The sequence below is a fragment of the Stegastes partitus genome, unplaced genomic scaffold (genome assembly GCF_000690725.1).
Source record: "Stegastes partitus isolate 25-593 unplaced genomic scaffold, Stegastes_partitus-1.0.2 Scaffold1758, whole genome shotgun sequence".
In the NCBI taxonomy this organism is placed as follows: Eukaryota; Metazoa; Chordata; class Actinopteri; family Pomacentridae; genus Stegastes; species Stegastes partitus.
The window spans coordinates 40,125-67,968 of record NW_007579489.1 but is presented as its reverse complement, the minus strand read 5'-3'; the positions used below and the strand labels follow the sequence as shown (position 1 = coordinate 67,968).

The 27,844-nt window shown below is 42.6% G+C and overlaps 1 protein-coding gene across 1 annotated transcript in view; it reads left to right on the top strand.

Annotated features, from left to right (window-relative positions):
- LOC103372454 (collagen alpha-1(XI) chain-like) overlaps positions 1-27,498 on the top strand; it is a 33,397-nt gene extending 5,899 nt beyond the window's left edge. Inside the window, exons 2-66 of the mRNA XM_008302109.1 lie at positions 390-557; positions 667-758; positions 1,126-1,247; positions 1,676-1,838; positions 2,782-2,904; positions 3,965-4,081; positions 4,167-4,295; positions 4,410-4,457; positions 5,268-5,309; positions 5,526-5,588; positions 5,673-5,747; positions 6,322-6,405; positions 6,530-6,586; positions 7,156-7,209; positions 7,392-7,445; positions 7,618-7,671; positions 7,766-7,819; positions 7,907-7,960; positions 8,044-8,088; positions 10,070-10,123; positions 10,973-11,017; positions 11,096-11,149; positions 11,225-11,269; positions 11,353-11,406; positions 11,532-11,576; positions 11,701-11,754; positions 12,139-12,183; positions 12,376-12,537; positions 12,619-12,672; positions 12,770-12,823; positions 12,912-12,956; positions 13,599-13,652; positions 13,757-13,801; positions 13,890-13,943; positions 14,889-14,942; positions 15,015-15,068; positions 15,183-15,290; positions 15,376-15,465; positions 15,553-15,606; positions 15,868-15,975; positions 16,236-16,343; positions 16,434-16,487; positions 16,586-16,639; positions 17,425-17,532; positions 17,645-17,698; positions 17,804-17,857; positions 17,947-18,000; positions 18,098-18,151; positions 18,304-18,411; positions 19,177-19,230; positions 19,745-19,798; positions 19,891-19,944; positions 20,155-20,208; positions 20,295-20,402; positions 20,494-20,547; positions 21,238-21,291; positions 21,377-21,484; positions 22,667-22,720; positions 22,819-22,854; positions 22,933-22,986; positions 23,071-23,401; positions 23,620-23,732; positions 23,903-23,971; positions 26,223-26,456; positions 26,558-27,498. Of these exons, the coding sequence (XP_008300331.1) occupies positions 390-557; positions 667-758; positions 1,126-1,247; positions 1,676-1,838; positions 2,782-2,904; positions 3,965-4,081; positions 4,167-4,295; positions 4,410-4,457; positions 5,268-5,309; positions 5,526-5,588; positions 5,673-5,747; positions 6,322-6,405; positions 6,530-6,586; positions 7,156-7,209; positions 7,392-7,445; positions 7,618-7,671; positions 7,766-7,819; positions 7,907-7,960; positions 8,044-8,088; positions 10,070-10,123; positions 10,973-11,017; positions 11,096-11,149; positions 11,225-11,269; positions 11,353-11,406; positions 11,532-11,576; positions 11,701-11,754; positions 12,139-12,183; positions 12,376-12,537; positions 12,619-12,672; positions 12,770-12,823; positions 12,912-12,956; positions 13,599-13,652; positions 13,757-13,801; positions 13,890-13,943; positions 14,889-14,942; positions 15,015-15,068; positions 15,183-15,290; positions 15,376-15,465; positions 15,553-15,606; positions 15,868-15,975; positions 16,236-16,343; positions 16,434-16,487; positions 16,586-16,639; positions 17,425-17,532; positions 17,645-17,698; positions 17,804-17,857; positions 17,947-18,000; positions 18,098-18,151; positions 18,304-18,411; positions 19,177-19,230; positions 19,745-19,798; positions 19,891-19,944; positions 20,155-20,208; positions 20,295-20,402; positions 20,494-20,547; positions 21,238-21,291; positions 21,377-21,484; positions 22,667-22,720; positions 22,819-22,854; positions 22,933-22,986; positions 23,071-23,401; positions 23,620-23,732; positions 23,903-23,971; positions 26,223-26,456; positions 26,558-26,704 (5,156 nt within the window). The 3' untranslated portion in view covers positions 26,705-27,498. The remainder of the gene's footprint in view (positions 1-389; positions 558-666; positions 759-1,125; positions 1,248-1,675; positions 1,839-2,781; positions 2,905-3,964; positions 4,082-4,166; positions 4,296-4,409; positions 4,458-5,267; positions 5,310-5,525; positions 5,589-5,672; positions 5,748-6,321; positions 6,406-6,529; positions 6,587-7,155; positions 7,210-7,391; positions 7,446-7,617; positions 7,672-7,765; positions 7,820-7,906; positions 7,961-8,043; positions 8,089-10,069; positions 10,124-10,972; positions 11,018-11,095; positions 11,150-11,224; positions 11,270-11,352; positions 11,407-11,531; positions 11,577-11,700; positions 11,755-12,138; positions 12,184-12,375; positions 12,538-12,618; positions 12,673-12,769; positions 12,824-12,911; positions 12,957-13,598; positions 13,653-13,756; positions 13,802-13,889; positions 13,944-14,888; positions 14,943-15,014; positions 15,069-15,182; positions 15,291-15,375; positions 15,466-15,552; positions 15,607-15,867; positions 15,976-16,235; positions 16,344-16,433; positions 16,488-16,585; positions 16,640-17,424; positions 17,533-17,644; positions 17,699-17,803; positions 17,858-17,946; positions 18,001-18,097; positions 18,152-18,303; positions 18,412-19,176; positions 19,231-19,744; positions 19,799-19,890; positions 19,945-20,154; positions 20,209-20,294; positions 20,403-20,493; positions 20,548-21,237; positions 21,292-21,376; positions 21,485-22,666; positions 22,721-22,818; positions 22,855-22,932; positions 22,987-23,070; positions 23,402-23,619; positions 23,733-23,902; positions 23,972-26,222; positions 26,457-26,557) is intronic.
- The last annotated feature ends 346 nt before the right edge of the window (positions 27,499-27,844 follow it).

Genomic DNA, 27,844 nt, shown 5'->3' with positions numbered 1-27,844 from the left:
CAGGCTCCAGTCATGACAGAGGATAACTGCTCCAGCAGTACCTTCAGCGTCATCAACAGATGCATAGATATTACATTTTTTTGCTGCTGCAGCTTTGATTGTGTCAGACTTCTCCCTGTTGGTGCGCCAAGCAGAGCAAACCAGATTGCTTGCCATATTGGTAAAATGTGCAGGAACAGACTATCAATTTAGAGCCTGAAATTGAGATAAACTCCATTTTTCTTTCAGTAGCTTCAACCTTGCATAAAGTGCTCCATGCACAAAAAGACACTCTCGCAATAAAATAAGCTCACTAGGCAAACACCTCGACGAATAGCTTAGAAATCAGCTCACCATCAAACCCACACACCCTCTCAGTCATCGAGTTCTTTCTTTTTTTCTCTTTGCAGCCAACCCCATTGATGTCCTGAAGGTCCTGGAGCTGTCGGAGAACATGGAGGGTGTGTCACTGGAGGCAGGACTGTGCACCAGCAGGAAGGGACGAGAAGAGACAGACCTCTCCTTTAAAATCGACAAGAAGATTCAACTGAGCGCGCCCACCAGGCAGCTCTTCCCTGGTAAGTTTAAATAGAACTCTGGTTTGGCAAAATAACAACTGTGTGTCAGTGAGAATGTGTTTTATTGAGTGTAATTGCCATAATGTGTATGTGTGTGCACTCCCTCCAGATTTGCCATTTCCTGTGGATTTCTCAGTGATGACAACAGTTAGGGCTGTAAAAGGCTCACAGGTGTTTCTTCTCTCCCTGTATGACTCACAGGTACGTATCATGCATGCTACATCAGGATGTTGGAAACAAACTCTCCCCTTAGCATGCATCAAGCTAAACGTTTATTTAAGGTTTCTGTCCCCCACCATGTTTGGTCTTTGGACCATCTCCACCAAACACGTTATAATAAAATTTGAATCTGATGATTTTGCGACAGACTTTGAGCAAAACATTGAATCCCTACCAACCACGCACTCCACTGGGATCAGCTACACAGCTTGTCCTCAAAATGGGAAATTGTTTTGCCAGTTTCGTTCCAAATTTGTCCGAAAAACTGTCTGACAGGATAATTTTAATATTATATATACAGTATTCAATTTCTCTTTCCTCCTGGTCTGTGTGTCTGCTCATCTCTCAGGGCACACAGCAGCTGGGTGTAGAGATTGGCCGCTCCCCTGTGTTCCTGTATGAGGACCGCGAGGGTCATCCATCCCCAGAACTTTACCCCATCTTCAGAAAGATCAACCTGGCTGATGGCAAGTGGGTAACGACACATACACAGGCACCTGCACACACTTTTGTGTTTGTCTTGCATTTCTTTGCTTATTTTTTTTTTTAACAGCGACAGTGCCCATTAATAAACTGAAAATATTCCAAACATAACCCAGAGGCTGTTATTCATCTGTAGTCCCTAGACGAAAGGATATAAAATTACAAGTCACTGAGATCATTCATAAGCCTGCAGAGGAATAATAAAACCAAGAGAGACTATAAATGTTATTAAAAGCATCCTGCAGGATGTCGTTGTACTTCTTAGCTACTATAAAAAAAAAAAACATGCAGTGCATGCTACAAACTTTCCCTTTTTAGGTTGCCGCAGGATTCTAAAAACAGACATAACACACCTTCTCAACAAGGCAGAGCCATTAAAAAATAATTTTCTTCTTTTTCTCTTTCCTTGCTTGCAGGTGGCACAGAGTAGCCTACAGCGTGGAGGGGCAGTCGGTGACCCTCTACCTGGACTGTGTGAAGGTGGACACCCTGGACCTGCTCAGAGGTCACGACCCCCAGGTCAGCATCGAGGGAGTGACCGTGTTCGGAACGCGCCTGCTGGACGAGGATGTGTTTGAGGTAGGAATATCTGAACACTTATATATGCTTATATGCGTTTGTCACATCCTTACGTTGTGTAAATTTGTCATATTTAATGCACATATTTAATAAAACTAGTAACAACAAATCATTCCCTTTGTTCAGTGTAAACTCATTTGGTTTCAGTAAAAACTGCAAAAAAAAAACGTACAAAGGATTAGAACACACAATAAGTCCCTTGTGTGTTGTGAGGAAAAGTCGCTGCTTGTTGCTGCTTGTTTGATTTATCCATGAAAAGGTGAAAAAATGAATAAACATGACGCTCTTCTCTCTACATCACCCTCTAGTGGCTGTGAGTATGTAGTGCAGGCGACCCTGAGCCCCACAAGCCTGAGCTCTGCAGCAGCAACAAATATTTATTGTTTGAGCTCATCAGTAGTTATTGCAGAAATTAGCACAATAAGCACCAAAACAAAAATCTGTAGCTGCGTAAAGTGTTTGTTGACCGAGTTTTTTGTTTGTGCTGCAGTCTGAGGTCATTTTGACATACCTCGAGTGCGAACTGTGACCTTTGTTTTCAGCGCAATGTCAGGTGGTCCATCTGTTTAACTGAACAGCTCCCAGCCGTGTTTGGCTTGGACTCCTTTTGCATGTGTGAAATAGAGGGAAGGAGAAAGAGTTTGTGTCTGACTGTGGGTTTAAAGTGCTGGCACCGCTTGAGACCAAAGCTCTGGAGACGATTAACTGCAGAACAATGATAAAAAAAAAACAGCCTCTTAAGTCACTTTGATCTGACTAAACGAACACATACAGTCAGAGACGAAGACATGAGAGACACATGCATATGCCATGTCATTCATTACATTAATGACGTACTTTACAGTGATATCATCTTTAATCTAACACTTCATGTGCATTCCTGACGACTAATGTAGAGTCACAGATTTTCAGAGTTTTGTTTGTTCGTGTTTTTGTGACCCAGGGAGACATCCAGCAGCTGCTGCTCATCGATGACCCCAGAGCTGCAGAGACGTACTGTCGGGACTACATCCCAGACTGTGACGCGCCTTTACCTTACGACAGCATACTAACAGAGGCTGAGGAGGTGAGTCCCCTTCTAGCAGCCAATCAGAGCTGAAGCACCAGAGCGATGAGATTCCGATAAGAGTCTTTCAGTCCACCTGGCCTGTTCCACACCCACTGTGAGGTGTTGAATGCTGTAAATCCAGACTGTCGCTTAAAAATTAAAACAGCCCTCAAGGTTACAAGCAAGAGGAAAACTTTTACAGGTATTTATGAGCATTTAAGAAACCAGATATGACAAAAAGATGGATGGTTTAATTACGCTGGCGACATATTTACATTATGAAATCCTCACGGCGTTGTAAATTAAAACATCACTGTGGCGAAACAATCGCTCTGTGGAGGGCTGGATAATTGTTCAGAGCTGTTTAGTTTCCATTATGCTGTAAATATTTCTCCCTCAGACACATCTCACAGATGCCTACAGCTGCTTATTTCCCTGCTTCAAGTGTGATAAAGCCATTCAAACAAAGTTGAGTGTCCATTGAGCTCTCACCCACTTTGTCTCTCTCTTTCTCTGAATCCCTCGCTCCTGTACAAAATCACATTACATGGCTTTGTGGTTCAGTGTACTGTGCCAGGTTCTGTGTGCCAACGCTCTGCACTCCTGGGAAAAGTTTCAAATCCTCTTCCGCTACCGCTGTTTGATTTATCATCTGGCTTATAGCTCAAAACACTGTGGGATTCCTCTTTCCGTTTCTTTACTGTTGCACCTCCAGAAATGCATTTGGCATCGAGAAGCCAATAAAAAACATGGGATTGGAGAACTAATGAAATCGTCACGCTGAAATGTGCTGGCTTAAAGAAGACGAGGCCAACTTTAGCTGTGCCATGGGCAGAATATGCCACACTTTTATTGAATTTTTCATGATATTCTTTGTGTAACAGAGCGCCCAGTCAGACAGGCTGATAGAGAAAATGTTTCTGATAGCTCAAGAGTCGCCTTTTGTGTCCTGAGGGTTATAAGTCTCATTTTTTATTGATGCTGTAGGTTTAATGCATTCGTTTCAAAGCTACGTTTGTACATAACCAGGATTTTCTAGGCTTTTTGTCATCTGTTTTGGTTCTTTTGCGGTCTTCAGGTGGAGAGAACACCTAAGAAACGTGTCCAGGAGTTTGAGGAGTTTGACTACAGCGACCTCTATGAAGACCTCTCCGTTTCCACCGTGACTGCAGGTTCTAACGTCACTGAGTACGAGGTGAGAGTCTGCATGAAGAGCAGCAACATGAAGTTCCCCGTGTCTCGTTCTGTCCTTCATAATCTGACTCGTGCGTGTTGGACAGATTGTAGAGTACGAAGACTATGACAACACAACAAATTACTACCACGTGAACGAGTACGAATATGAGGAAGAGTACGACGATCGCTACGGACCGGCTGAGAGAGAACGGGAGACGGTTCTGAACACAGAGGTGCCAAGAGTTTATTCATTTGACGTAAAGTAGTTATGTTTCGAGAACAGAAAACTCCCTTTATGTGCATATCAATCATGCTGTTGATATCTCTCTACCTTCTCCTCTCACCAGAATTTACCAGAGAAGGGAGAGAAAGGAGAGCCAGGTGTTTTGGGACAGGTAAGAAAAACCCTCAAAAGGTTTTTATTGTCTTTGATTAAATATTCCATCCAGACATCTATTATCTGCACCTGCTCGTCCTGTGCCGGGTGGCGACGGAGACACTTCCTGATCCAAATCAGAAAATTAAATTTAAAATAGAGTGAATTCCGTTGAGGTAAAAGTCTTGTACAGATGCTTGTGATAAGACTGTGATGGATTGAGCTTTTTAGAAGGACTCGATAGAAAATGAAATTACATTTGTCAGCTGTGGTTTGAAAGAGATGTAAGAGCACTAACAAACACCGGTAGATTATGTGATAATATTATGTGTAATACTTTGGAAAAATATGCCTTTGTCACAATGTCTGTTGTAAATCAATTATCAGGATTAATTTATTGCAATATTAGAATTTTCTAGCATTTTTGGATCAGTGTAAATAAGTACTTTGATTGTCAGTTTGCTGAATAAACCACAGTCCGACTTTTAATTTAGGATTTTACTCATTATGTGGGTAAATTATTTGAGCAGAATGCCAAATGTCCCCTATTTTGGTAACATTTCTTATATAATCTAACTGAAGGGATCCTGTTAAATAAAACTAATGTCATGGGTTTTATGTTAGAATATGAACATGGGGCACTATGTGGTTATATTAGTGGTATTCAGCTGTCAAATTTCAGTAATGGCTTCAAACAGTCTGGGCTAGTCAGGCTTTAGGATTGATGGCAGTAGACGCAGTCAGGTATTGAGTTGAATTGGTATGATTGGTATGGCTGGTTACATCATAAGGAATGAACCTCAGAGCTTGCCATGTGAATATTTTGCAGGGAACACAGATAACAGGACCATATGGGCCTCCAGGACCTGAGGTAAGTGAATTTTACTGCATGACATGTAACCTCAAACACATTTTTCTTCAGGTTTAAGAAAAAAAAAAGTCCTCTGCACATGGAAAATGCAAACACAGCTGCAGCTGCAACGGCGATGAAAATGGACGTGTTTGATAATTCAGATTAATTGGATTCCATCATTCTCAGCTGACTGACTGACTGACTGACTGACTGTTTGTATGTGTGTGTTTGCAGGGAGAGCAGGGACCTCCTGGAGTCACAGGACCAGTGGGACCTCGAGGAGACCCTGGAGAGCTGGTGAGGATTCTGCCTTCTGTTTGCTGACTGAGTCCAACACACACTGGCTCCTCTGCTTAACCGTCCTTATCTCTCTCCTCTCAGGGTCCTCCAGGGCGGCCAGGCCTTAATGGAGCTGATGGGATACCAGGTCCCCCAGGAAACATCATGCTCATACCGGTAACTGCAAGATACTGCTGTGTTCCCTGAGGCCCTACAAGCTGCAGTGCTGTAGCTGTGGCAGTTATGTGGTCCCGTGAACCCTTAACAAAGCCCCAGGGCCAAAGTGAATGTTTAAATGTCGTTGCTGAGAAATGTGCTGGAGACTGTTACAGAAGTTTACCGTTTGTTTGTCTTTGAAACCTTCCAAAAGCCCCGTTTCAGCATGTTGCAATCTGTATTTGGTATAATTTATGTGCCGAATCAGTCAACTGTGGTTAGGTGAACCAGCATGATTATTTATTTTGCTGATCCCCTTAAATATTAATCACTGGAGCTGAGATCTGGTGACTGTAAAGGCCATAGTGTAGGAGTCATGCTGTTTTCATACTCATAAGCCATTCAGTGACCTCTGTGTGGAGACTTTCAGCATCGCATATTTCTCCCCTCATTTCTTCTGCCTTTTCCCTCAGTTTGTCTCCCATGTAAGCTGCACATTGTTATGTAAGACCTGAGCAGCAGTTCAGTGCGATGGCCACTGGGTGGGGTGTGGAGTTCGACTTAGGAGCGTCTGTGTGCTTGTGTGTGTGTGCAGTTCCAGTCCGGTGGTGATCCAAGGACAGGTGCTGTGGTTTCTGCACAGGAGGCTCAGGCTCAGGCCATCCTGCAGCAGACTAAGGTGCACAAACATGAATATTGCACACACACTACTGATTTTGAATTGCAATTTGCGTGTCACTCTGAAGACTAATAAAGCCTGGCTGACTCTTCCATCCCACTTCTTCCTCCTCCTCCTCTTCTAGCTGGCTATGAAGGGACCGCCGGGGCCGCTCGGCCTCAGGGGCCGACCTGGACCGCTGGTGAGTGAGCTCAGAGGTGCACTTATTTACAATATTGTTGTGTGCCTACACACGTAGGCAGACAGACAATTAATCCCAAGGCAGACTTTGTTGTGCAACTGAATGCTGCTTATTTTTTTTGATTAGATGGGCAGACATATGCATTTGTGTTATACATTAAAACGCTACTATTGTTAACACCACCTACTATACATTTAGTGAATATAAAATATGTAGTATGTAACATAATGTCTCTAAATTAGGCACCTGTATGTATGCTTTAAGTTTGTATAACGCGCACACACACAGGTGTATGAGAGTATCCAAGTATTTAAATGCATATTTAGTACATATGTATATCAAAGTGAAAAGGGAGTTCTTAGCTATGTAATTGTAATAATCAGTTTACGTGTGTTTACTCCGTTCATGTTACAGATAAATTGCTGCTAATGTGTCACATCGCTTCCCTTTTTTAATTAAAAAGAAAATGAGATTTTCTTAAATTTGGAATATAGAATTTCAGTTTGCAGTTTAAGGTTTTGTGACTGTTAAACATGATATGATATTATTCTCAAACTTGTTTTTCTCAGGGCTCACCTGGTCCTTCAGGCCTGAAGGGGACCAGCGGTGAGATGGGGCCACCAGTAAGTTATCTAGTCGTCATGGCAACACTCACCTTTGGATTACACCGAAACACATCGGACAACCAGCTAGATTCTTGTGTTTAACACCGCTTAACCTTTGGCAGCATTTCACTGTGAAAGTCACATGTGTCTTTGCTTGTCTGCTCCTCTTTTTTTCTTCCACTCTCACCTTTTCTCCTCAGGGCCCTTCAGGACTGCCAGGTATTCCAGGTCAGAATGGACGACCCGGGAAACGGGTGAGACAATTTTTCAATAAATGGCATTTTTTGTTTAAAAAAAAAAAAAAAAAAAATCTGTTATGTTCTCATTTCACAGAATGCCTGTGAAATCTGCTCACAGTAACTCAAAAACTTAAAGTATGTCAGTGAGGAATCTACCATGATGTCTATCTTTGCGTGTATTTATTAGGGTCGAGGGGGTGCAGATGGAGGCCGTGGTGCAATCGGAGAGACTGGAGCAAAGGTGAACCGATGTCACAGTCACTCTTTTCAGTCACTGACTGTTCTGTCTTCTTAAAATATGACCTTATGGCTCCCTTCTTTCTATATTATCTTAGGGCGACAGGGGCTTTGATGGCTTGCCTGGACTCCCTGGAAACAAAGGACATAAAGTAAGTCATCTGACTGAATGAGTGAGTGGTGGTAAGTAGATTATTCAAAGTACCGACTGTCCAACTCCCATGTGTGTTATTTCCCAGGGGGACAGGGGGAAGCCAGGCCCCGCGGGTCCTTCAGGAGAGCCGGGAGAAAAGGTCAGAGGTCATAGAGGTTTTGGTTGTTTTTGTCTATGCGGAGCTTTCTATGTGTGGATTTTCATGTTTGTTTTATTTCGCAGGGTTCTGAGGGGCCATCTGGGCCAAGAGGACAACCAGGCGATGCTGTGAGTGTCCACACAAACACAGACACAGAAAGAAGAAACTTTCCACTTGTTTTACATACAAATATCAGTTTACTTGTTATGATTAGCACCACTAAGTCTATGAAATTAGTTGCACTGCGTCTTTTATGGCCCCGAAGGGACTCTGATTAAAACCTGAACTTTGTAATAGAAGGCCTGTGTTCAACTGGAGTTGTGAAGTTGAAGAAACACTGGCGACCGCTGATGTAAAATTCATAATAGATGCTATTAGGTTTTCATTATGTGAGCTGCAGGATTCAGTGTTTTGAGCACATGCTAGAGCCTGGAAGACAGGATATATCTGCTTCTGCTGATGATATTTTTACCATTTCTGTTTAAATCTGCATGAATTTTAAGATTTTATTGCTTTTATCAATGTCTTTAAACGCACTTAGATTTTATGGCTGTTACCAAGTCACGTGAACAGAGTGAAATGATTTCTACTCCTCGCTCTTAAACCTGTTCGCTCCCATCGCTCTCACACTTTATAGCCCCCCCCATGGCTCTCAGCTCAATATCGATCAATGTTCAACTCAGCATTCCCCCCACTCCACACAAATCGCTCACCGCTCACTCCAATAACAGAAAAAAAGTTGCACACGCACTGTATTTGATTTCAGCTCTAACTTTAACCAGTACAAATACAGCCTGAGCTTGCCAGATTCCCCTGTTCCCTTCCATATTGCTTTAAACATAGTTTCATTTCATTTAAAAATATCAAAATCCAACTTCACTGTAGCTTACGGCTAACGTCTCCATGCATTCTTGGTTGGGCGTGCTTCAAGTTGGTGATGTGAGCGATGAAATTAGAGCAGCGGGAGATAAGATGACACACTGGCTTTTTAAAAACGAAACTCAACTCTTCGCTTCATCCAAAATCCTTCTTACACACTCGCCACTCATTTGCGCTCAGCTTTGCTCTTGTGTCCTGCTGCCGTCATATCACAGACAAATACGTACCAACGCACAATACTCATGCACTGAAAAGGTCTCTAATTGACTGAGTAGATTTCTTGTCTCATCACCTTCATTTAAACATGACTCTAACTGTAACATCAAAACTAAATTGTGAGATCTTGAAGTGAAGACTAACGAAAATATCCAAGTTGTAAAAAAATGTCCTCATTCATTTCAGTCAAATGGATGGAAGTCTGCAGACACATAAACTCAGCTATCTGCTGTCCTGGTGCATGTAACTGATAACTAATTTTATTTATTGATTTACAATTCTCCAATTTCATTTAGCAGACGCTTTTATCCAAAGCGACGTACATCTGAGAGTAGACACACATAAGCAAGGATCTAGTCAGGAGAAAACAATCCAGATAGGTGCCATAGAACAAGTTCAAGTGTGATAGGACGTTGATGCTAATAGCAGGCTGTGTGGGAGGTAATAAGATTTTTTCTTTAGTTTTTTTGTTTGTTTGTTCTTTTTGTTTGTTTTCGGGCAGTCAAGTGCAAAGGTGTTCAGTGAAGGGTTGGTCTTTAGTCTTTTCTTGAAGACTGAGAGGGAGTCAGCAGATTGAACAGAGTTTGGTAACTCGTTCCACCAGCGCAGAACCACAGAGGAGACGAGTCCACCTATCGTCCTCGGGCCCTGTTGTATCAGGCGACTTTTGTTGGTCGAGCGTAGTGAGCGAGAGAGAGTGTAGATCTGATTTCTCCATTTATTTACCTATTGACACCTTTAGTCTATTCAGTGTATTTTTTTTTATTTTAGGGATGTTGACTTCTAGATTGTCCTTTACATGTCCACCGATCTATATTTTATTTATAGATCATACAGTTCAACCTTATTGAATGCGTTGTTCATGATAGCGTTTTCTCACATCCTTACTCCTTATGTTTTTATTCTGTCTTTATTCCTTTCATCTGTAAAGCACTTTTTATTACATTTCATTTGTATGAAAAGAAAACTATAAAGACAAAATGTAACTGATTGTTTGATTGATGTGTATTTCAGGGTTCTCGAGGCCTGAACGGCCCCAGAGGTCGTCCTGGTCCTCCAGGCCAGCCAGTGAGTGTGAACTTCACACTTTTTCACGCATACCACCTTTACACACACACATACACTGTGACCGGCATTAACCTCTACCCTCGCCAACAGTAAACTATACAAGATACTAGTGATTATCCTGCTGTGTCGGCTCTGCGGTGAAAACCAGACTCTTCCTCCCAGCAGCATAATTCCATATGATAATACATAATCACAGTGTTACAGTTGTTCTGCCTTTGTTAACATGATGTTTTGCAATTCTTATCTTATCTGACAGAGCATCACATTCTCAAACACCTGAATCGGTGGCTTTCAGCTTTGTGTGTAACATGTGTTTGAGCTTGTAGCAACATGAGTTAGCGCTTGTCGGCATCTCACAACACACTTTCTTTTGTTTAAATTACATATTTATGCTTGATGTCGGTTCGTTAAGCATTAAGAGCCTCAGGCGAGAAGGCGGTCTGTATAAAATCCAAGGGCGCAGCTGATAATTTTTAGTTTCATTTAGTTGCGTCCACAGGAAGCTCATGTAACAAGTCTCAGAGAATTTCTGTTAAAAGCATTGGGCAATGCATCGTCTTTATGTCTTTTCTCTTTTTAGTCAGACAGCAAAATGCTTCATAAGGCTTATGTGACAGAAAAAGCTATCGCCAGAAGATATAGCCGAGGCAAGGAATTTAATACATGCATTATAGAGTTGGCAGCTCACAGCCTTGTTATAGAAAAAGCACACATCCTCCACCGCTGTCACATTATTCCGAAATAAAAAGCTCTTGTGCTTTAATAGATGAAATAGAGGCCACATAAATGCCCTCAAAGATACAGAAATAGGTGAGTCCCGTTTATGAACTGTCATTCTTTCTTTCACAGGGCATTCGAGGAATTGACGGGGTTCAAGGTTCAAAGGGAAACATAGTGAGTGAAACAAAAGTAGTTCACACTTGAGCTGCTTAATGAATTCCTTCCCATGACGTCATTTATTTTGTGCAACAGGGACAACCAGGAGACACTGGAGCACCGGGACAACAAGGCAACCCTGGAATCCTGGTACCATCAGAGAACACACACTAACAAAAATAACGACTTATCCGCAGAAGTGCTAATGTTTCATCTCTCCTGCAGGGTTTTCCTGGTCCTCAGGGGTTAGTCGGGCTGCCAGGAGAGAAGGTAAAGAGAGCTTCAGTTGGGTTTTTTTTTTCCCTTTTTGAGGAGAAAGAGGCTTGATTGATCAACTGATCTTTGCCTCACAGGGGCCTCAAGGGAAGAAAGGGATGCAAGGCTTACCTGGAAACGACGGGCCTCCTGTAAGAACACGCATTTACTTCTGTACTTCTGAGGATTCCTATTGACACAATGCATTCACTAGACTCTAATCCCGACCTTAACATCACAACTACATGTCTAACTGCAGATATATTCTTGTCAACAGGGTCACCCAGGAAGGGAAGGTACTCCGGGTGAAAAAGGACTGCCGGTAAATCTGTTGTCTGTTTCTGTGTGTGGGTGTGTTTTGTGCAGTGAATCCATGCTGCATTGATGTTGTTACAGTTTACAAGAAGGTGTCAATCATTATAATGTTTGTAAATGTTCTTTTTTAGGGTCCTTCAGGAGTGCAGGGACCTGTTGGATACCCTGGACAGCGAGGAGTTAAGGTAGAAAATACAAAACAGAGGGTTTTGTTCGTAGGTGTTTAGGGTAACATTGAGATTTAATCCAGTCATTGGTATATTTTGGGATATATTAAAGGACACATGAGGTATCCAAGTACGAGGTTTATTCTTTTTTTAATCAAATGTGCTTCAGAAATTTGACACTACAGCAATGGCAAAGAAATCTTATTCTGATGTGAATATCAAAAAGATGAGCTCAAGACAAGAACTGATTTAATAAATAGGATACTATATGTCAGTGCCGTACTGCTAGCTTTAATATGCTTCCCACTACATGCTGAAATCAGGAACAGCCACTGATATTGTGTCATGTCATCTGTTTTCTTGTTGACTTCCAGTGTTGTTGTGTATCTTCCTGTTTGACAGGGAGCAGATGGAATCAGAGGATTAAAGGGAAGCAAAGGCGAGAAGGTAAAAGAGAAAAATGGTGCAGTCTGTTCAGGATAGTTTGCTGTCTGAAAATATCATATTACCCCCGCAGAGAAAGTACAGTATGCATGCTATTTAATTTCCAGTACCATCTGTGGTTTTATGTCATCATCTAAATTCTCCAGAGTTTTGATCTATTTTGAGATCTCCTCCTCTCTTTTTTTCTGTCTGCAGGGCGAGGATGGTTTTCCAGGAGCCAAGGGAGAGATGGGAGCAAAGGGGGACACTGGGGACAATGGAGTTCCAGGAGGCCGAGGAGAAGATGGACCTGAGGGCCCTAAAGGCCAAATGGGTCCACAGGGAGAGGCTGGTCCTTCTGGGATTTCTGGAGAGAAGGTGCAGCGCTCAGAAAAACTGATAAAAATATCAGCAAATGATCTAACAGATTTATGAACAGTAACCATCTCTCTGTTTTAGGGGAAACTGGGAGTTCCAGGACTGCCAGGATATCCAGGACGACAAGGGCCTAAGGTAAAACAAATAACGTAATGAATTATTGACTGAATTAAAGTAGATTTAGTAGGTGTAATTTATACAAAGTGGATGTGTGCACCATCTTCTTCCCCAGGGTTCTGATGGATTCCCTGGCTCAGTGGGAACTGCTGGAGAGAAAGGGAAGAAAGTGAGTAGAGAGTGTGAAAAGATGATGATGTTATATCAGGATAGCAGACTTTGTCCAATAATAATGCTGCATTTGTGCTGTTACACAGGGTCCTGCAGGACAACCAGGCAGCGCAGGCCAGAGGGGTCCGAATGTAAGTGCTGTCTCAAAACAGATATTGTCTTTTTCCCAAAGTCATTTCCCTTATATTGTTTGACATTTAAATACAAGTCAAACACAGTTGAATCGACACAAAGTTGAGCTCCAGGCCAGCGGATTTCTTGCAGAACAACTCTTTCATGGGTGTTTCTGAAAAGGTCAAACATCTTTCTTCCACATTTTATAACTTAAATTGCACTTATGCATAAAATATATGACACATGCAGAGAGATCTGATAGCTGAGAGTTTACAGTGTATACCACATGAGCGCAAATGCCATCAGCAGTCAGGCCTAGTGTAATTCTCAGCCTGGTGGACCTTCACTCTGAATCATTCCCCTGCTCTGCTTCCAAATGTTTCCTGTTTCGCTTTACTCTCTAAAAGAAGCAAATACAACAAAAACAATGTTAAAGAAATACTTCACAGCTTGTAATTTTTAACAGAATAAATAGGTTATTTTTTTAGCTTTCAGCTTCCACACAGGTTTGACAGTGTAACAAAGCCCAACGTATTGACTGTGCTGTTTATTTAATGCTAATTGCTATCTTGGTTAAAATGACACACTATATATATGAAGAATATGGAGTAGCCTCACTGCACTTCTTGAACCACCCCTTCTTGTTTCTTCTTTGACAGGGTGCACGAGGTGCCAGGGGGGCAAAAGGACCAACTGGGAAATCTGGAGAAAAGGTCAGCTGACTCTCCTCTCAGCCAATAACAACGCTGCTACCTGTGCTTCAATATTTCTATCCAACACTGCCTCCATGCTTTTCTCACCTCTTATGTTTTTATAGGGAGCTTCAGGACATGATGGGCCCCCAGGATCCCCTGGAGAGAGGGTAACATGAACACTGCTGATATATGATATCATCTGATCAGTAGAAGGATTGATTGTTTACCTGTTTATTGGCTGGTTATGCTTTTTAGGGACCTCAAGGGCCGCAAGGAAGGAATGGAGAGCCAGGACCTAAAGGATCAAGTGTGAGTGACAAAGCACAGATTCACATACATTCACAGTATTAAACACACACAAATATAGACCTGATTACTGTGTATTAAACGTAACCGTTATTTTTATTTTGAACTGTGTGTGTGTCAGGATAAAGATTTACTCCACCATTGCACCCACTCTAATTACTCGTTTGCCGGGAGAAAGAATCCACCAAAGAAAAAGTCCATAAGTCAGTTCAAGGTCTCAGTGTTGCACACAGGAATAAAACCCCTCACATTTATCTGCAAGCTTTCAAAGTCAGAACGCAGTGTTTGTAAAGGTGCCAGACCTTTGCAAACAGATGCTCTCTAAGTGAGTGAATACTAGAAGTCAAATTTTCAATTCAATTCAATTCATTTCATTTCAATTCAGAGAGCTTTATTGGCATGAACATCAGGTTAACAATGTCGGCAACGCATCAAGGACAGTGCAGTTCCACAAGTGAGAAATAAAAAAAACTGACATTATGTGGAATAAAGAGAGTGAATAAGATGATTTATCAAAAAAAGTTTTTCTAGTTTCAAAAATATGACTAAATCCCGGACCCAGGGGCAGGTTGTACCAATATAAAAAATGTTTGTGATTTCTTTATATTGTGGCTTTGAGCAGCTGTGGTACTTTCATTTGATGCTGACTGCAGGTTTCCTACATTTTGCACTGCATCAGGAGAGGAGATTGGTTATTTTGTGATCAGAAATCGCTTCATTTTTCTGTCTGAGAGTATTCTGGGAGGAAATTCTTGTCATATACTCTGAACCACACACAGCGATTGCTGGATGGAACAGTTCTTGCGTTCATGTTTCAATATTTGAATAATGAATGAATAAAATGCAAGCAGAGAGAAATGTATTCAGGCTATTTTTTGGCAGCTCATCTTTCACATCCTGAACTTCTATTCATTTCTTCCCTTTGTCCCACCGTACGTGTGTTTGTAGGGTCCAGCTGGGAAGGATGGACTTCCAGGTCACCCAGGTCAAAGAGGAGAGCCGGTGAGTGAGGTCACAAGAGGTCAATGATTAATGAAGGCACACACACTATAAAAATGTTTTCTCCGAATACAGGGATTCCAAGGGAAGACGGGACCTCCAGGACCCTCAGGTGTTGTGGGACCACAGGTAAGCACAAACACCAGTCAGCGAATCAGCACAGTAATGTAGAAATACTTCTTCCTTGTCCTTCCTCAGTTTATTAGTGTGACTCACCAAGTGGCTTTCATGTCTGTGTTTCAGGGCAAATCAGGAGAACCTGGCCCAACAGGAGATCGAGGTCATCCAGGAGCACCAGGTGGGCCTGGAGAGCACGGCTTACCTGGGGCTGCTGGGAAAGAAGGTGGAAAGGTCAGCCTGCATACTCGAGTCCCAGTCATCGGTGTTTTCTCATAGAGTTGTTATTTGTGTTCTGATTGTACTTCTTAAATCTCAGGGTGATCCAGGTTTACCAGGGACATCTGGAAAGAATGGTCCAACAGGACTGAAAGGGTTCAGAGGGAGCAGAGGAGCACCTGGAATTATGGTAACACACTCCAAAGACATTACTTGAGTTTTTTAATATTCTAAATAATATGAGCTATAAAATAGAAATGATGTGTGATGTTTCCAGGGACCGCCTGGCCTGAAAGGAGGATCAGGACCGAGTGGATCTGCGGGAGCCATCGTGAGTTATAGCACATCTTTATTTCTACAGTTCATGTTCAGTCTCTCTTCTTAAATCAGGGTTTTGTTTGTTGGATAGTTGAGATGACATATTTGAATTGTATTTAAAACACATGTTATGATGTGTTTTAATTAAAACCAGTGTCCAACGTCATTATGATTACATGCAGATTTTCCTGCATCCATATTTAGTCTTCATTGCTTTAGGGCTCTTATTTATCAAGACATTCAAGGACCAACATGCTGTAATTCCTGTGTGTAGGGGCCGACAGGTGAGAGGGGCCCTCCAGGACCAGCTGGAGCCATTGGACAGCCTGGTCGGGCCGGATCGATTGGAGGACCTGGACCAATGGGAGAGAAAGGGGAACCTGTAATTACATCTAATTATATCCAGTGTTTTTCAGTGTTACTTTAGTGCTTCTTTCATTATGTCCTCCCTTAAGACTCATTCTTTGTCTGTGACATTGAACGTTATTGATATTTATAGCACACAACTAAAAATTCCTAATCAGTGAGGTGGAACGGAGACCACATTTTAAGTTATCCATCTTCATTTGGATCAGTTGTGTCTTGTGTGTGTTTTTATTGTTTGTATGGAGAATAACACTTTATTGTGTATTTGTATCCCAGGGAGAGAAGGGTCCGATTGGACCGGCAGGTCAGGATGGAGATCAGGGACCTGTCGGGATGCCTGGAGCTACTGGCCCTGCAGGACCTCCAGGAGATGATGGGGATAAGGTAAACTGTGTGTCCATGAGCCAGAGAAGATGAGTGAGACTGTGTGTCTGTACTGTGGTGATAATTTGTGGCCTCTGTGTGTGTCCACAGGGAGAGCAAGGAGGACCCGGGCAGAAAGGCAGCAAAGGAGACAAAGGGGAAGCAGTGAGTCTGGAGCTGGAGAAGTACATCAGCATGGACTGTACTCCATAACACTAGAAACTCTGATCATGTCTGACTTCTCTCTCTGTCTGTCTTCACAGGGGCCTCCAGGCCCCACCGGCACTCAGGGGCCAGTTGGCCAGCCAGGACTTCCTGTGAGTCTGTTTTTCTCTTTGTATTCTCTTTGTCTTTGTTCTGTGTTAAAAACTGAAATAGCTCAAAAACACACTGTGCCACCAATATGATGAGAGGTTTTTGAATCCCAAAAGCTGCACAAGTTAGGATCCAGTTAGATGTTGTTTTTCACACACACTGTTGTTGAGGAGAATTAGAAGAGAGTAAAAATACATCTGTCATGTCCCAGCCACAAGACGGTTGGCATAGCGTAGCTTTAGCATGTGTAGATCTTTGTACAGATTTAATAAACCAGGTCCTGCATATTGTGTTATTTACAGGTACTATTAGGTGGACTTCTTTTCTTTGAAAGGACACATGCTACCTGTTTTCCTCAATTTATTGCATATTTATTAAAATGTAAGCGACCTTCCAACCCTCCAAGAGATAAGCAGGTATAACGATCTGTATAATATGATGTATGTCATTTTTCCACGCAGAATGGTGTAGATTTTCTCATCTAACTCTTCGTGTGACAGAAACAGTTGTATTTTCCACTACTAGTAGGTGTATTTAAAAGTCCAGCCTATAAAGAATTTACACATTTTTAACAATCCTACCTTTTCCAGTCCTATCAAATCATAATACGCCATGAATGATTACTACTCGGTACTTTCAATCAATACTTGACTGTGTTGTCCTCCTCAAACAACCAGTTTCAGCAGGAATTTCATCATGTTAGGGAGGCAAAGAAAGCTTTTCACAAGGTCTTTAATCATTTCAAAGTCAGAAAGACATTCTCATGTGACTCTCCCCTGCGTACCAGGGTGTAGATGGACTGTCGGGTCCCCGGGGCCAGCAGGGCATGTATGGTCCAAAAGGAGATGAGGGACTCCGTGGCTTCAAGGGCTCCAGAGGACCAATAGGATTACAGGTAAGACTTGTATTTGTCAGGGTACAGAACCTTGAAGTGATGTTTTTTGAAGAGATGGTGTGAACATTGAACTCCACACTCTAATCCTCTAATCCTGTACGTGTTCTCCAAGGGCATGCCGGGCCTTCCAGGAGAAAAGGGCGAGAGTGGACATGTGGGACTAATGGTGAGCTCACATCTTCATTTCTGTCTGTTACTGCATCACAGTTCTTTCATTCATTTACACAAATTAATTACCCGAGACTGTTTCTTCCTCATCACATGGTTTTAGGGTCCACCTGGGCAACAAGGCCCAACTGGTGCTCAAGGACCTATTGGAGGACAGGTAAGTCTCACAGATATCTTTATGGATTCCCATTTAGTTGAGCACTTGTTTTAAATCTGAGGAAATATCCTGATCTCTGTGCTGCATAGGGGCCGAATGGTCGACCAGGGATGATAGGACAGCCAGGTGTTGTTGGGGAGAAGGTAAAGAAACCGATAACAGCACTTTTTAGATATTGACACCCCACACAAATGATTTCCTCCCGTATTTCTTATACTTCTAAATTTCCTCCTGCCTTAGGGGGAGGATGGCGAGGCAGGTGACCCCGGACCAGTCGGTACTCCAGGAAGGCTAGTGAGTTTGTTTGCTTTCTTTGGGGTGGCGGGGGGGCATTCCTTCATCAAAGATGTCTTCAAAAGAGCCCCCACCATTATCAGTTTTTAAGACTCTCTAGCTCTTCTCCTCCGCTCCACCCATCATAATCTCTTGCTCCCTTGATACTTCAGGGAGACAAAGGAGACCAGGGAGAGAAGGGAGATACAGGCCCTTCAGGAGCAGCTGGTCCTCCAGGAGCCAGGGGCCCCACAGGGGAGGACGGAGCCAAGGGCAACGCTGTGAGAAACACTCATTAAAAAAAAAAAAACCCATAGCACTACCTCACTGTTATATCCTGTACCACCACTGTAATACAATATGATACTGTGCATTTTAATACAGTTTGTGCTGCTATCACATGCTTTATCTGTATATTTATATCAAGTGAAATTTATCTGGGGAGATATCTACAGCTGACCCTAAAACTGAATATACTGATTATTCCCGAGCTGTTATCTGAAGCTTCAGTGAGAAATATTAATCTAGTAGCAGCATAGTCAGATTAACTAACTTCTCTGTACGTAGTTAAGCAGTGACTAAATCCAACAATGATGAAAAAAAACAAAACAAAGATACCCTTCTGCTATCGTTCAACTTTTGAGTCTAATATAATTCAATTGATATGCTGTGGTTAGTTCACCCTTAAATATTCAACTGTACTTTATATAGATTGCTGTGTAAATATTACCAGCACATGTATATACTCATAACAAAATGTACATTTAATAACTTCTGGCAAAATGAGCAAGAAGCATGAAAGAGCACGTTTTATTATCCAAAGCAGTAGTGCAGTATTTGCACATTTTAGGTATTGTGTAGGTTGTATTATTAATGATGTTTTGGATAAAGTTATCTGTCTCAAAGGGCTTAAAAGGAAGACTTTGGTTCAACGCTTTGTCGACCAAAGTGTCTCAGCTTCACTGCATCCGTAGCTACAGCTCATTCAAACATTTATAGCATGCAATGTCATGCTGTGCTCACTCAAGCTCCCCGCCTCCCCACAGGGTCCTATAGGTATGACTGGAGACCTCGGACAGCAGGGAGAGGCTGGACCCAATGTGAGTGTCTGCACTTTGTTTTCTTCCTCCTCTTTCCCTCCTTCTTCATGACTGATTCACATTCTGTTGGCAGTATTAGACCTGAGCGATTGCAACCAAAGAGATCTGTCTGGTAACAAAGGACATGATTTTTTCAGTTCAAGGCCGTTATTTTTGTTTCGTCTTTCTGGCTGGCATTGCATTTGCAGGATCTATTTACTGTTAAGTAAATACGGTCTAACTAAAATGTTAAACATTTATAAGAAACAGTAGAAGGGGGAGATGTGAAATAAGCCGAGCTAAAGATGAAAACACAGAGCCACCATTTATTTTACATGATTTGGAGCGAAGCAAAGGTCCTTGTGTGCTTATTAAGAACTGGTATGTTAGCAGTGAAAACTATCCACTGAATGCTATGTAACATGTTGGTTGTTGTTTTCTCAAACAGTCTATTGCATTGTTTTCCCCCCCCATTGTACTGCTTTAAAAGCTGTTGTGTGTTTACCTCTGCCCACAATCTCTCGTTCCTCTCCAGGGTGTGGACGGCCTCCCCGGATCTAAAGGAGACACCGGGGACCCTGGAAAATCTGTGAGCTCCTGTTTTCTACACTGCACACTGCACACTTTAAACATGCTGTTAATAAACAACATAATGACTGGCTGTTTCTGTACCTTTATCAGGGACCACCAGGAGCAGCAGGAGAACCTGGACCAGCTGGACCCCCTGGGCGAAGGGTTTGTGTGTTTTTTGTCATTGTGCATCAGCGTCTGATGTACTCAGAGTCCACATTTTCTATTTACTGTTTAATTAAGCAGAAGATTCCGACTTCGTCCCCTGTTAGGCTGAGGTTGGGAGGGCTTTGCTTAATGCATTCTCCGTGTATGTGTGTGCGTGTGTATGTGTGACAGATTCAGGTTAAAATGTCTTAAAACGTTGTTTTTCAGGGCCACTTGGGGAAAGCAGGGAAGGAAGGAAAAGCGGGCCTGAAAGGAGCGAAGGTGAGAGTTAGAAACAACAGCTCTGAATAACAACTTCTGACAATGCTCACAGTCTCTGAAGGTCGACCTGCTTTCTGTCACTTCAGGGTGCACTGGGATTGGAGGGCCCCATTGGGAAGACAGGGCCCGTAGGCGGCCAGGGGCACCCTGGCAAGCCTGGTCCCCAGGGTCTCAGAGGGATCCCCGGCCCTGCGGTAAGTTAATTCAGCAAATGCATGAAGTGAAAGACTGAACACAAAAAAAATGGAGGTTCAATAATTTCTGTTGTGTGTGTGTTTCTTTCAGGGTGAGCAGGGTTTAAATGGACCACCAGGTCAGACAGGACCACCAGGTCCCATGGTAAGATCACCCATCAAATAGAAATTCTCAGTAGTTTTTTCAGAACACTGAAAAAAAAAAATCACATTTTTGAAATACATTAAAGTAACAATTTAACATTTTGTGAGAAATGCTAATCTGTTTTTTTTTTTTTTTGCTGAGACTTAAAGACTGATCCAACCTCATATCCATGTGGTAAATAGAAAACTAAGGCCAGCAGCCAGCTAGCTTAGCTCAGCATAAAGGCTGGAAACAGAGTAAAACAGCAAGACCAGCTCCGTCCAGAGACAAAAAAAAATCTGCCTTCCAGCACCTCTAAAGCTCACTAATTAACACATTATGACAAACTGTGGTTTTATGTATATTGGAGGGATTTTTTTTGTAACAGAGTACTACTCGACTGGGAGCAGTGTTAATTAGTTAGATGTAGATGTGCTGGAAAGCAGATTTTGTTACCTTCAGACAGAGTGTGGCCAGCAGTTGTCTTGATGCTAGGCTTAATGCTTAGTACACAGAACCAAGAGTGGTGTTGACCCAACTTTTGAAAAGAAAGAGAATGTGTTGCCCAAAACATTTGATTATTCTTCTTATCAATATTATAACATACAGAGTTTATCAATAATATGCTGTGTAGGATGACCCCGTACCTGATAAATGTGCACTTCAGATGTACTGACTACGTGTTATCTCATCATAACTTCATCCCTTCAGGGACCACCAGGTCTACCAGGACTGAAGGGAGACCCTGGAAAAAAGGGAGACAAGGTACGTGCAGACTGTACACACAAGCACCTACACTGACCCCGACTGTGGCTTTGTTTTTGACGTCATTTATCCATAAACTGTGCAGGGTCACGGTGGTCTAATAGGTCTGATCGGGCCACCAGGAGACATTGGAGAGAAGGGTGACCGAGGCCTACCAGGAAACCAGGGACTGCTGGGCCCTAAAGGAGACGAGGTGTTTAAAACTCTCAAACACACACTCACACTCACATACAGCTGAACTTTCAACCAAGCATAAAAACTGGTTGATGTTGTAGAATTGAAGTCACTCAATGATTTTAATGTGGTCAATAAATGTGAAAAAATGCCATCAGTCAGTATTACCCCAGTTTATTTACAAAGTGTTATCCCCTTATAGTTAGCACATCTTATGTCATGTAGCTGTTTGAAGCCTGTTTGTAGCAATGCAAGTGCTTCACAGGCAGACAGCATCGTCTTCTTTAGGCTAACCACAGGTCAAATAATCATGCAGTCCTCGTTTAAGAGGTGTCAATAGAGGTTCTTGCAGTCCTAATTACGATTCAATAAGGAGACATCATTGGGAAGTAAAGAACAACATTTATTGCAGAAACAGGCCCTTGATAAATCAAAGCACATTTTGGCGGTTAGGCTCTGGTGAAAGACGACCTCACAGAACAGAGTCCTGGGTGAATTTAGAAGAGGACACTCAGGAGTCTAGATGCTGGTGGTAGTGGAGTCCTGGACAGCCTGGATGAGGTGGAGAGGAGGAGGAGGAGGAGGAGGAGGAGGGATGCACGATCGATAATCTGAAAGGGAGTCAAGAGAATTACAATGAATTTAAAGAACAGAGTCAATAGGCTGATTAACTTTGAGAATATGGGCTGGTAGAACACCGGACCAAAAATTGAGAATAAAGTGATTCTGACAGCGTGGGAAAACGGAAGGTACAAAGTGAGCAGACAGGCAGGAAGAGCTTATATTGACCAATAGGGGAAGAGATCCTTATTGAACTTACGCATCAGCTTCTTTATGTAGACTGAGCTGATCTGACAAGAAAGAAGAACAGTGGATATAATTTGACTGCATTAGGACAAGAAGTATTTGCTTCACAAAAAATACAAATTTAAGATCCATCCTGTCGTGCACATTTTAAAGACTACATGATTGTCATCCAGTCCCATAAAAAGATCAAAAATAACAGTGAATTTATCCGTTTGCAAGACGTTCTTGGGGAATTTTGGTCCGAGTGACAACAGACAAAAAGAAAAGTCAGAGAGATGGATTAAAGCCAGACATATTATTCACAGTATTAATCTAGCCACTAATGCCTTGTAGTCGTGACCTCCTGCTGATGTACTTCATCTGACAGTTTTATCTCTTTCCTGTGTAACATCAGGGTCCATTTGGCCCACCAGGTCCCCCCGGTCCCCCTGGTCCCACGGGTCTGTCTGTGAGTATACAGGATCGTGTTGACTGTACATGACCTACAAATACAAGATTGATGGCACATTGTTCATCTCTTCTTTTAACCCCTCACCTCTCTTACAGGGTGCTATTGGTCTAAAGGGCTCCAAAGGAAACCAGGTAGCTTTATACCCACTGTTAAGACATTATTAGATCCTAATAATTCCATGCAAACTGATCATTGCTGTGCTTGTTTAGGGTCCGATTGGCCCCAGAGGAGATGCTGGAGCTGCAGGACCTCCTGGACCTCCAGTGAGTTCAGCTTACAAACATTTAACGCGTTCACAAAGATCAAACTCTCATTTAATGACATTTATTCATCTCCTTTCCTCTCAGGGACTGCCAGCAGCTGGGATATCACCTCTGCCAGAGCGAGGAAGAAGAAGGAGAACTGACACCTCGGTGGATGGCGCTGCACTTGAAAATGAGGAGGGTGAGGAGGAGGAGGAGGCGATAGACGGGGGAGACGAGGGGTGGATGCAGGGGGACCAGGCGGCACAGGACGGTTCGATGAAGGAGAAGGAAGGCCAAGGCATGGAGGAGGTGTTTGCATCTCTGTCCTCCATGAAAGTGGAGGTGGAGGGTCTGCGTAACCCGCATGGAACGTACCTCAGCCCCGCCCGCACCTGCAAAGAGCTCTGGCTCCTCCACCCAGAGCTCCCCAACGGTACGTTATCAGTTTGTGTTTCTGGCCATCTGTTTATCACAGCTGTCTTGCCTGCATGTCTAGACTCATTTTTCTCTCCCTATCTGTTTTTCTAGCGCTCTGCGTGTTTGCCTCTCCACCCAATATCATCTGTGTCTGTGTGATTTTGGTGTTTTTGTTTTTGGCTGTGGTGTTAGCCTTTAGGTTCTTCTGATGTCTCTTTCGTTGCCTCTCTTCAGGTGAGTACTGGATAGATCCCAACCAGGGCTGCCACAGAGATTCCTTCAAGGTGTTTTGTAACTTCACCGCGCAGGGAGAGACGTGTTTGTACCCTGACAAGAAGTTTCAGTCGGTTAGTTTACATGCAGCAACACAGACACACACACTTTTTAGAGCATTTGATTAACGGTTCAAAGGGAGCAGGAGACTTTGCCTACAGCTGAATGACGTAAACACGGTTCAGTCATCATCTGTTTGTGAACTCTGAGCTAATTTATTTTTTTTTTTTCCTTTTGCCATCAGGTAAAACTAGCAGGCTGGAAAGGGGAGAAGCCTGGCACCTGGTACAGTAAATTCAGGAAAGGAAAACAGGTATAGTGTGATAAGCAGTTTATGTCTGTGTTGGTTAATGGACTTCAAACGTGAAACAGTTTAATCACAATTACCAACAATTCTCCAAATGTAGGACGCATTCAGCTGAACGCCAGCTACAAGCGTTTCTCATTTTATTAATGAATTCCCAAAGCAGAGTTTTCAGCAGTTGGCAGACAGTTTTTATGATTAATACAAAACCGTCAGGCCATCTGAAGTTAGACGTTGGCAGCAATCAGATCATATCAGTGATGAGCGCACCAGGAGCTGCTCCACCGTCTGAAGTTTTCTGATTTCAGTTCATTTTTCAGTGCGTATTTCCTGCGCCGCATATTGTAATGACAAAAAACAAAGGGTGCAAAGATGAGGGTAGGGGTGGAGTTGCTTTCTATTCCAGCAGAGAGGGGCTGAGTGGCGGTATGTTTGGCCTGGCTGGCTGTTCGAACAGACAATATTGGCTGTTTTCAAAGGCAGGAACCCTGAATAGATTTGTGTCCTTGTTGCTCCACTGCAAAGTAAACAGATTTTTTTTTTTTAAGTGTGAAGTGCTAATTAGGTGAGAAGCACGAATTATCACAATTATAGTCACTACATAATCGTGGCAAGTAAAACAAAACAAAGGGCTGGCAGTTTGTACTAAACTAGGCAACATGTTATTAAAATAGAGTGAAGGGGGACCATTGAAATTCTGTATGCAAAGACAAAGAGCGATTCTGCAGGCCAGATATGTTGCAGAGGCTTATACCAACATTAAGAGGCAAACAAAATGCTCTTTTCGCAAGGTGTTTTGCGTGAAGGTGGATCCAGGTGAGGAACAGACTGAAAAAATGTTGCCCCAGTAAAGGGGCTGCTGTGGCCCGGAGAGAGGCAGGTGCTGGTCTATTCTGAGCATCACAAGTATATAAGAATTATGCAAAGGGTTGCAGACTTGAAGAAGATTCCCTAATAAAGAAAACTGCATCAGAAACAGAAGTTAATCTTAATTATCCAATCCAATTTTATTTGTGAAGCACTTTAAATGAAGTTAATTAATAATGGCATGATGGGAATTTTTAATATTAATAAGGGACTGATGAAAATGAATTGGCATTGAGTTTTGTACGACTCCCCTTTGTAGCACTGAACTGGTAATGTTTCATCTGGCCTGTTGTTCCTCTAATTAGGTAGGGGGTTATTTGCTTTTCCATCGTTTTCTGATGACTGCGGTGTGCTTTTATCCTGCAGCACCCTTTACAAATATGTTTAAATGTGTTGTACTGTGCATAGCGATCTTCTCTAAACTAGCAGCATGGCTCTACGTATGAGTCAGACTGAAATGTTTCAAAAAATATCACATAGCTACCATGAAAACCTGAACAGGCATCTGGGATGATTCCTACTGACTTGGTGATCTTCTGACTTCTCACCATGAGCTGTCTCAACAACTGTTTTGTGGATTACCATGAAATATAGAGAGAGCATCAATGTTTTCCTCTGGATAAATTGTAATAACCCTGCTGTGTCAAGAACTCACTAACAGGTGGACACAATTGCACAGCACACACAGGTTCGGGTAGAAAAGTAGGTTTATTACCAGGCAGGGTTCGGTACACAGATGATCAATCAGTAAGGCAGAGGTATCCAAAGACGAGAGGCAAAAAGGCAAGGTCGAAGGCAGAAACAAGGTCGTACACAAAACAGACTATGACTTTGACTATGAAATGCTGGGACGAGGACCGTGAAGTACAACGAGACCGTGAGACACACAGGGTAAAATACAAGAGGTAATGAGGGAGGATGGGAAACAGGTGAGGGGACCAATCAGGGAGCAGGTGTGACGAGACGGGTAAGGGCGTGGGGGAAGTGAAACTAAAGCAGAGACAACAGGTTAGTGATTACAGAACAAAACAGGAAAGACAAGACATGAAATGTGCAAATATGAAACAGAAACTTGACGGACATGACAAGCTGAGTTTTCATCAACCGCCACCAGCCACCTGTGGACTTAAAGCCACAGTCAGTATCATAAACCTGTAGGCACTTATGCTAGTACGCTACGAATGTTTACCAAAATTGTGCCGATTTCTTGTTTAATTGTGCCGAAATATTGCCAGTTTAATGTAAATCAAATTTAGTGTCAATATGCTCGGCACGTTTTCTTTTGCTGGCTGAAATTTAGGACTAAATCCGCACATGGCTACTCTCTGTGTATGTTTATTGTATGTTTCCATAGCATGACACTGTTGCTAACGATCCTGGTGTTCTCCTCCAGTTTACCTACTCCGGGGCAGACAGCGTTCCAGTCCACATTGTACAGTTGAACTTCCTAAAACTGCTGAGCGCCACGGCCAAGCAGACCTTCACCTACCACTGCCTCAACTCGGCCGCCTGGCTGCACACCGCCACCTACAGCCACCAACACGCACTGCGCTTCAGAGGCAGCAACGGAGAGGAGCTAACGCACGAGAACACACATTACATCAGCGCGCTGTACGACGGGTGTCAGGTGAGCAACGCAGACACACGTCCGAGTGTCAACACACACACACACACCCAGACTCTTTTTTTTGTTATTGGGGGTTATTGAGTTGTCTTTGTCTGCTGTAGACACGCTCAGGGCAGGAGAGGACGGTGTTGGAATTTGACGCTCCCCTGTCCAACACGCTTCCCATCATCGATGTGGCCGTGTCCGATTTTGGAAACGGGAACCAGAAATTCGGTTTCCAAGTTGGCCCAATCTGCTACAACGGTTAACCAAGTCAGGGGGGAGCCAGCAACAGGAGTAATTTAATAGGACAAAGAGCCATGGACATTTTTTTTACATGCAGGGAGAAAACTACACTCGAGACCACATATTTATAAGTCAGTATGCCTACAACAGTGTTCCTTCATCTACACATTCCTTCTTTTAGTCGCACATTCATTCACTCACTTTGTCCATCTGTAAGTCACACATTGATCTCATGCGTTCGCACAGTCAACTCTCAGGCTGTATTGTCAAGAAAAGTGCATTCAAGCAGTGACTGCTAACATCCTCTCAGTGACTCACATTTTTCACTTTCCTCTTTGAAGGAGTAAATGGTGCTCTCACAGTTTCATTCCATGTCTGTTCATACCATCATCGATTTATGCACTCAACTCTCATCTATACACAATTACACACAATGCAAACATTATTATCAGTGGAATCATCTTTCAGCAGCATTCACCCACCACGTTGTTCTGTGTTGTCATCAAACCTCAATTTGTTGTGTAATTTTTGATTGTTGTTGTAATTTTGTTGTTCTGATTATCTGTTATGTGATGTATATTGGAGTGTAATTCATCACGGTGCTATTATGTGGCTCCTTGCGGAGTACATTTCTTTGTAAAAGGGAACTGGGGCAGTGCATTTTTTTTTTATATTGTGAAGCCATATTTTATATTTTTTCAACATAACAAACCAAACTGTGGTATGTGATTTCCTCAAGGTCTTTCAGGCATATTTGTGTGGGGAAGTGACTGATTAACATATTTTAATAAAAGTACATAATGTACATTTAAGTTAATATGATGACAGTTTGTTTTATTGATTGCATTTGCTAAACAAGTTTAACTCGAGGAACAGGCAGACTCCAGAAAGTTTTCATGATGCATGTCAGGTTTAAACAATTTTTATAAATGACGCTGTCCGAGAGTCTGTTGGTCCACCACTTTGGTTGAGACAGAAATACTTCAGCATTTATTAAGCAAATTGGCAGGATGTTTTCTACTGATATTCTGAGATGAAACCTCCTTATACTGACGGTATCTTGACTTTTCCCCAAGTGCTGTCATAAGACTGACATTTTTGGCTCAGCAGCTTTTGGATGGGTTGCCATGATGTTTGGCACACATATCCATGGCCCAGAGGAC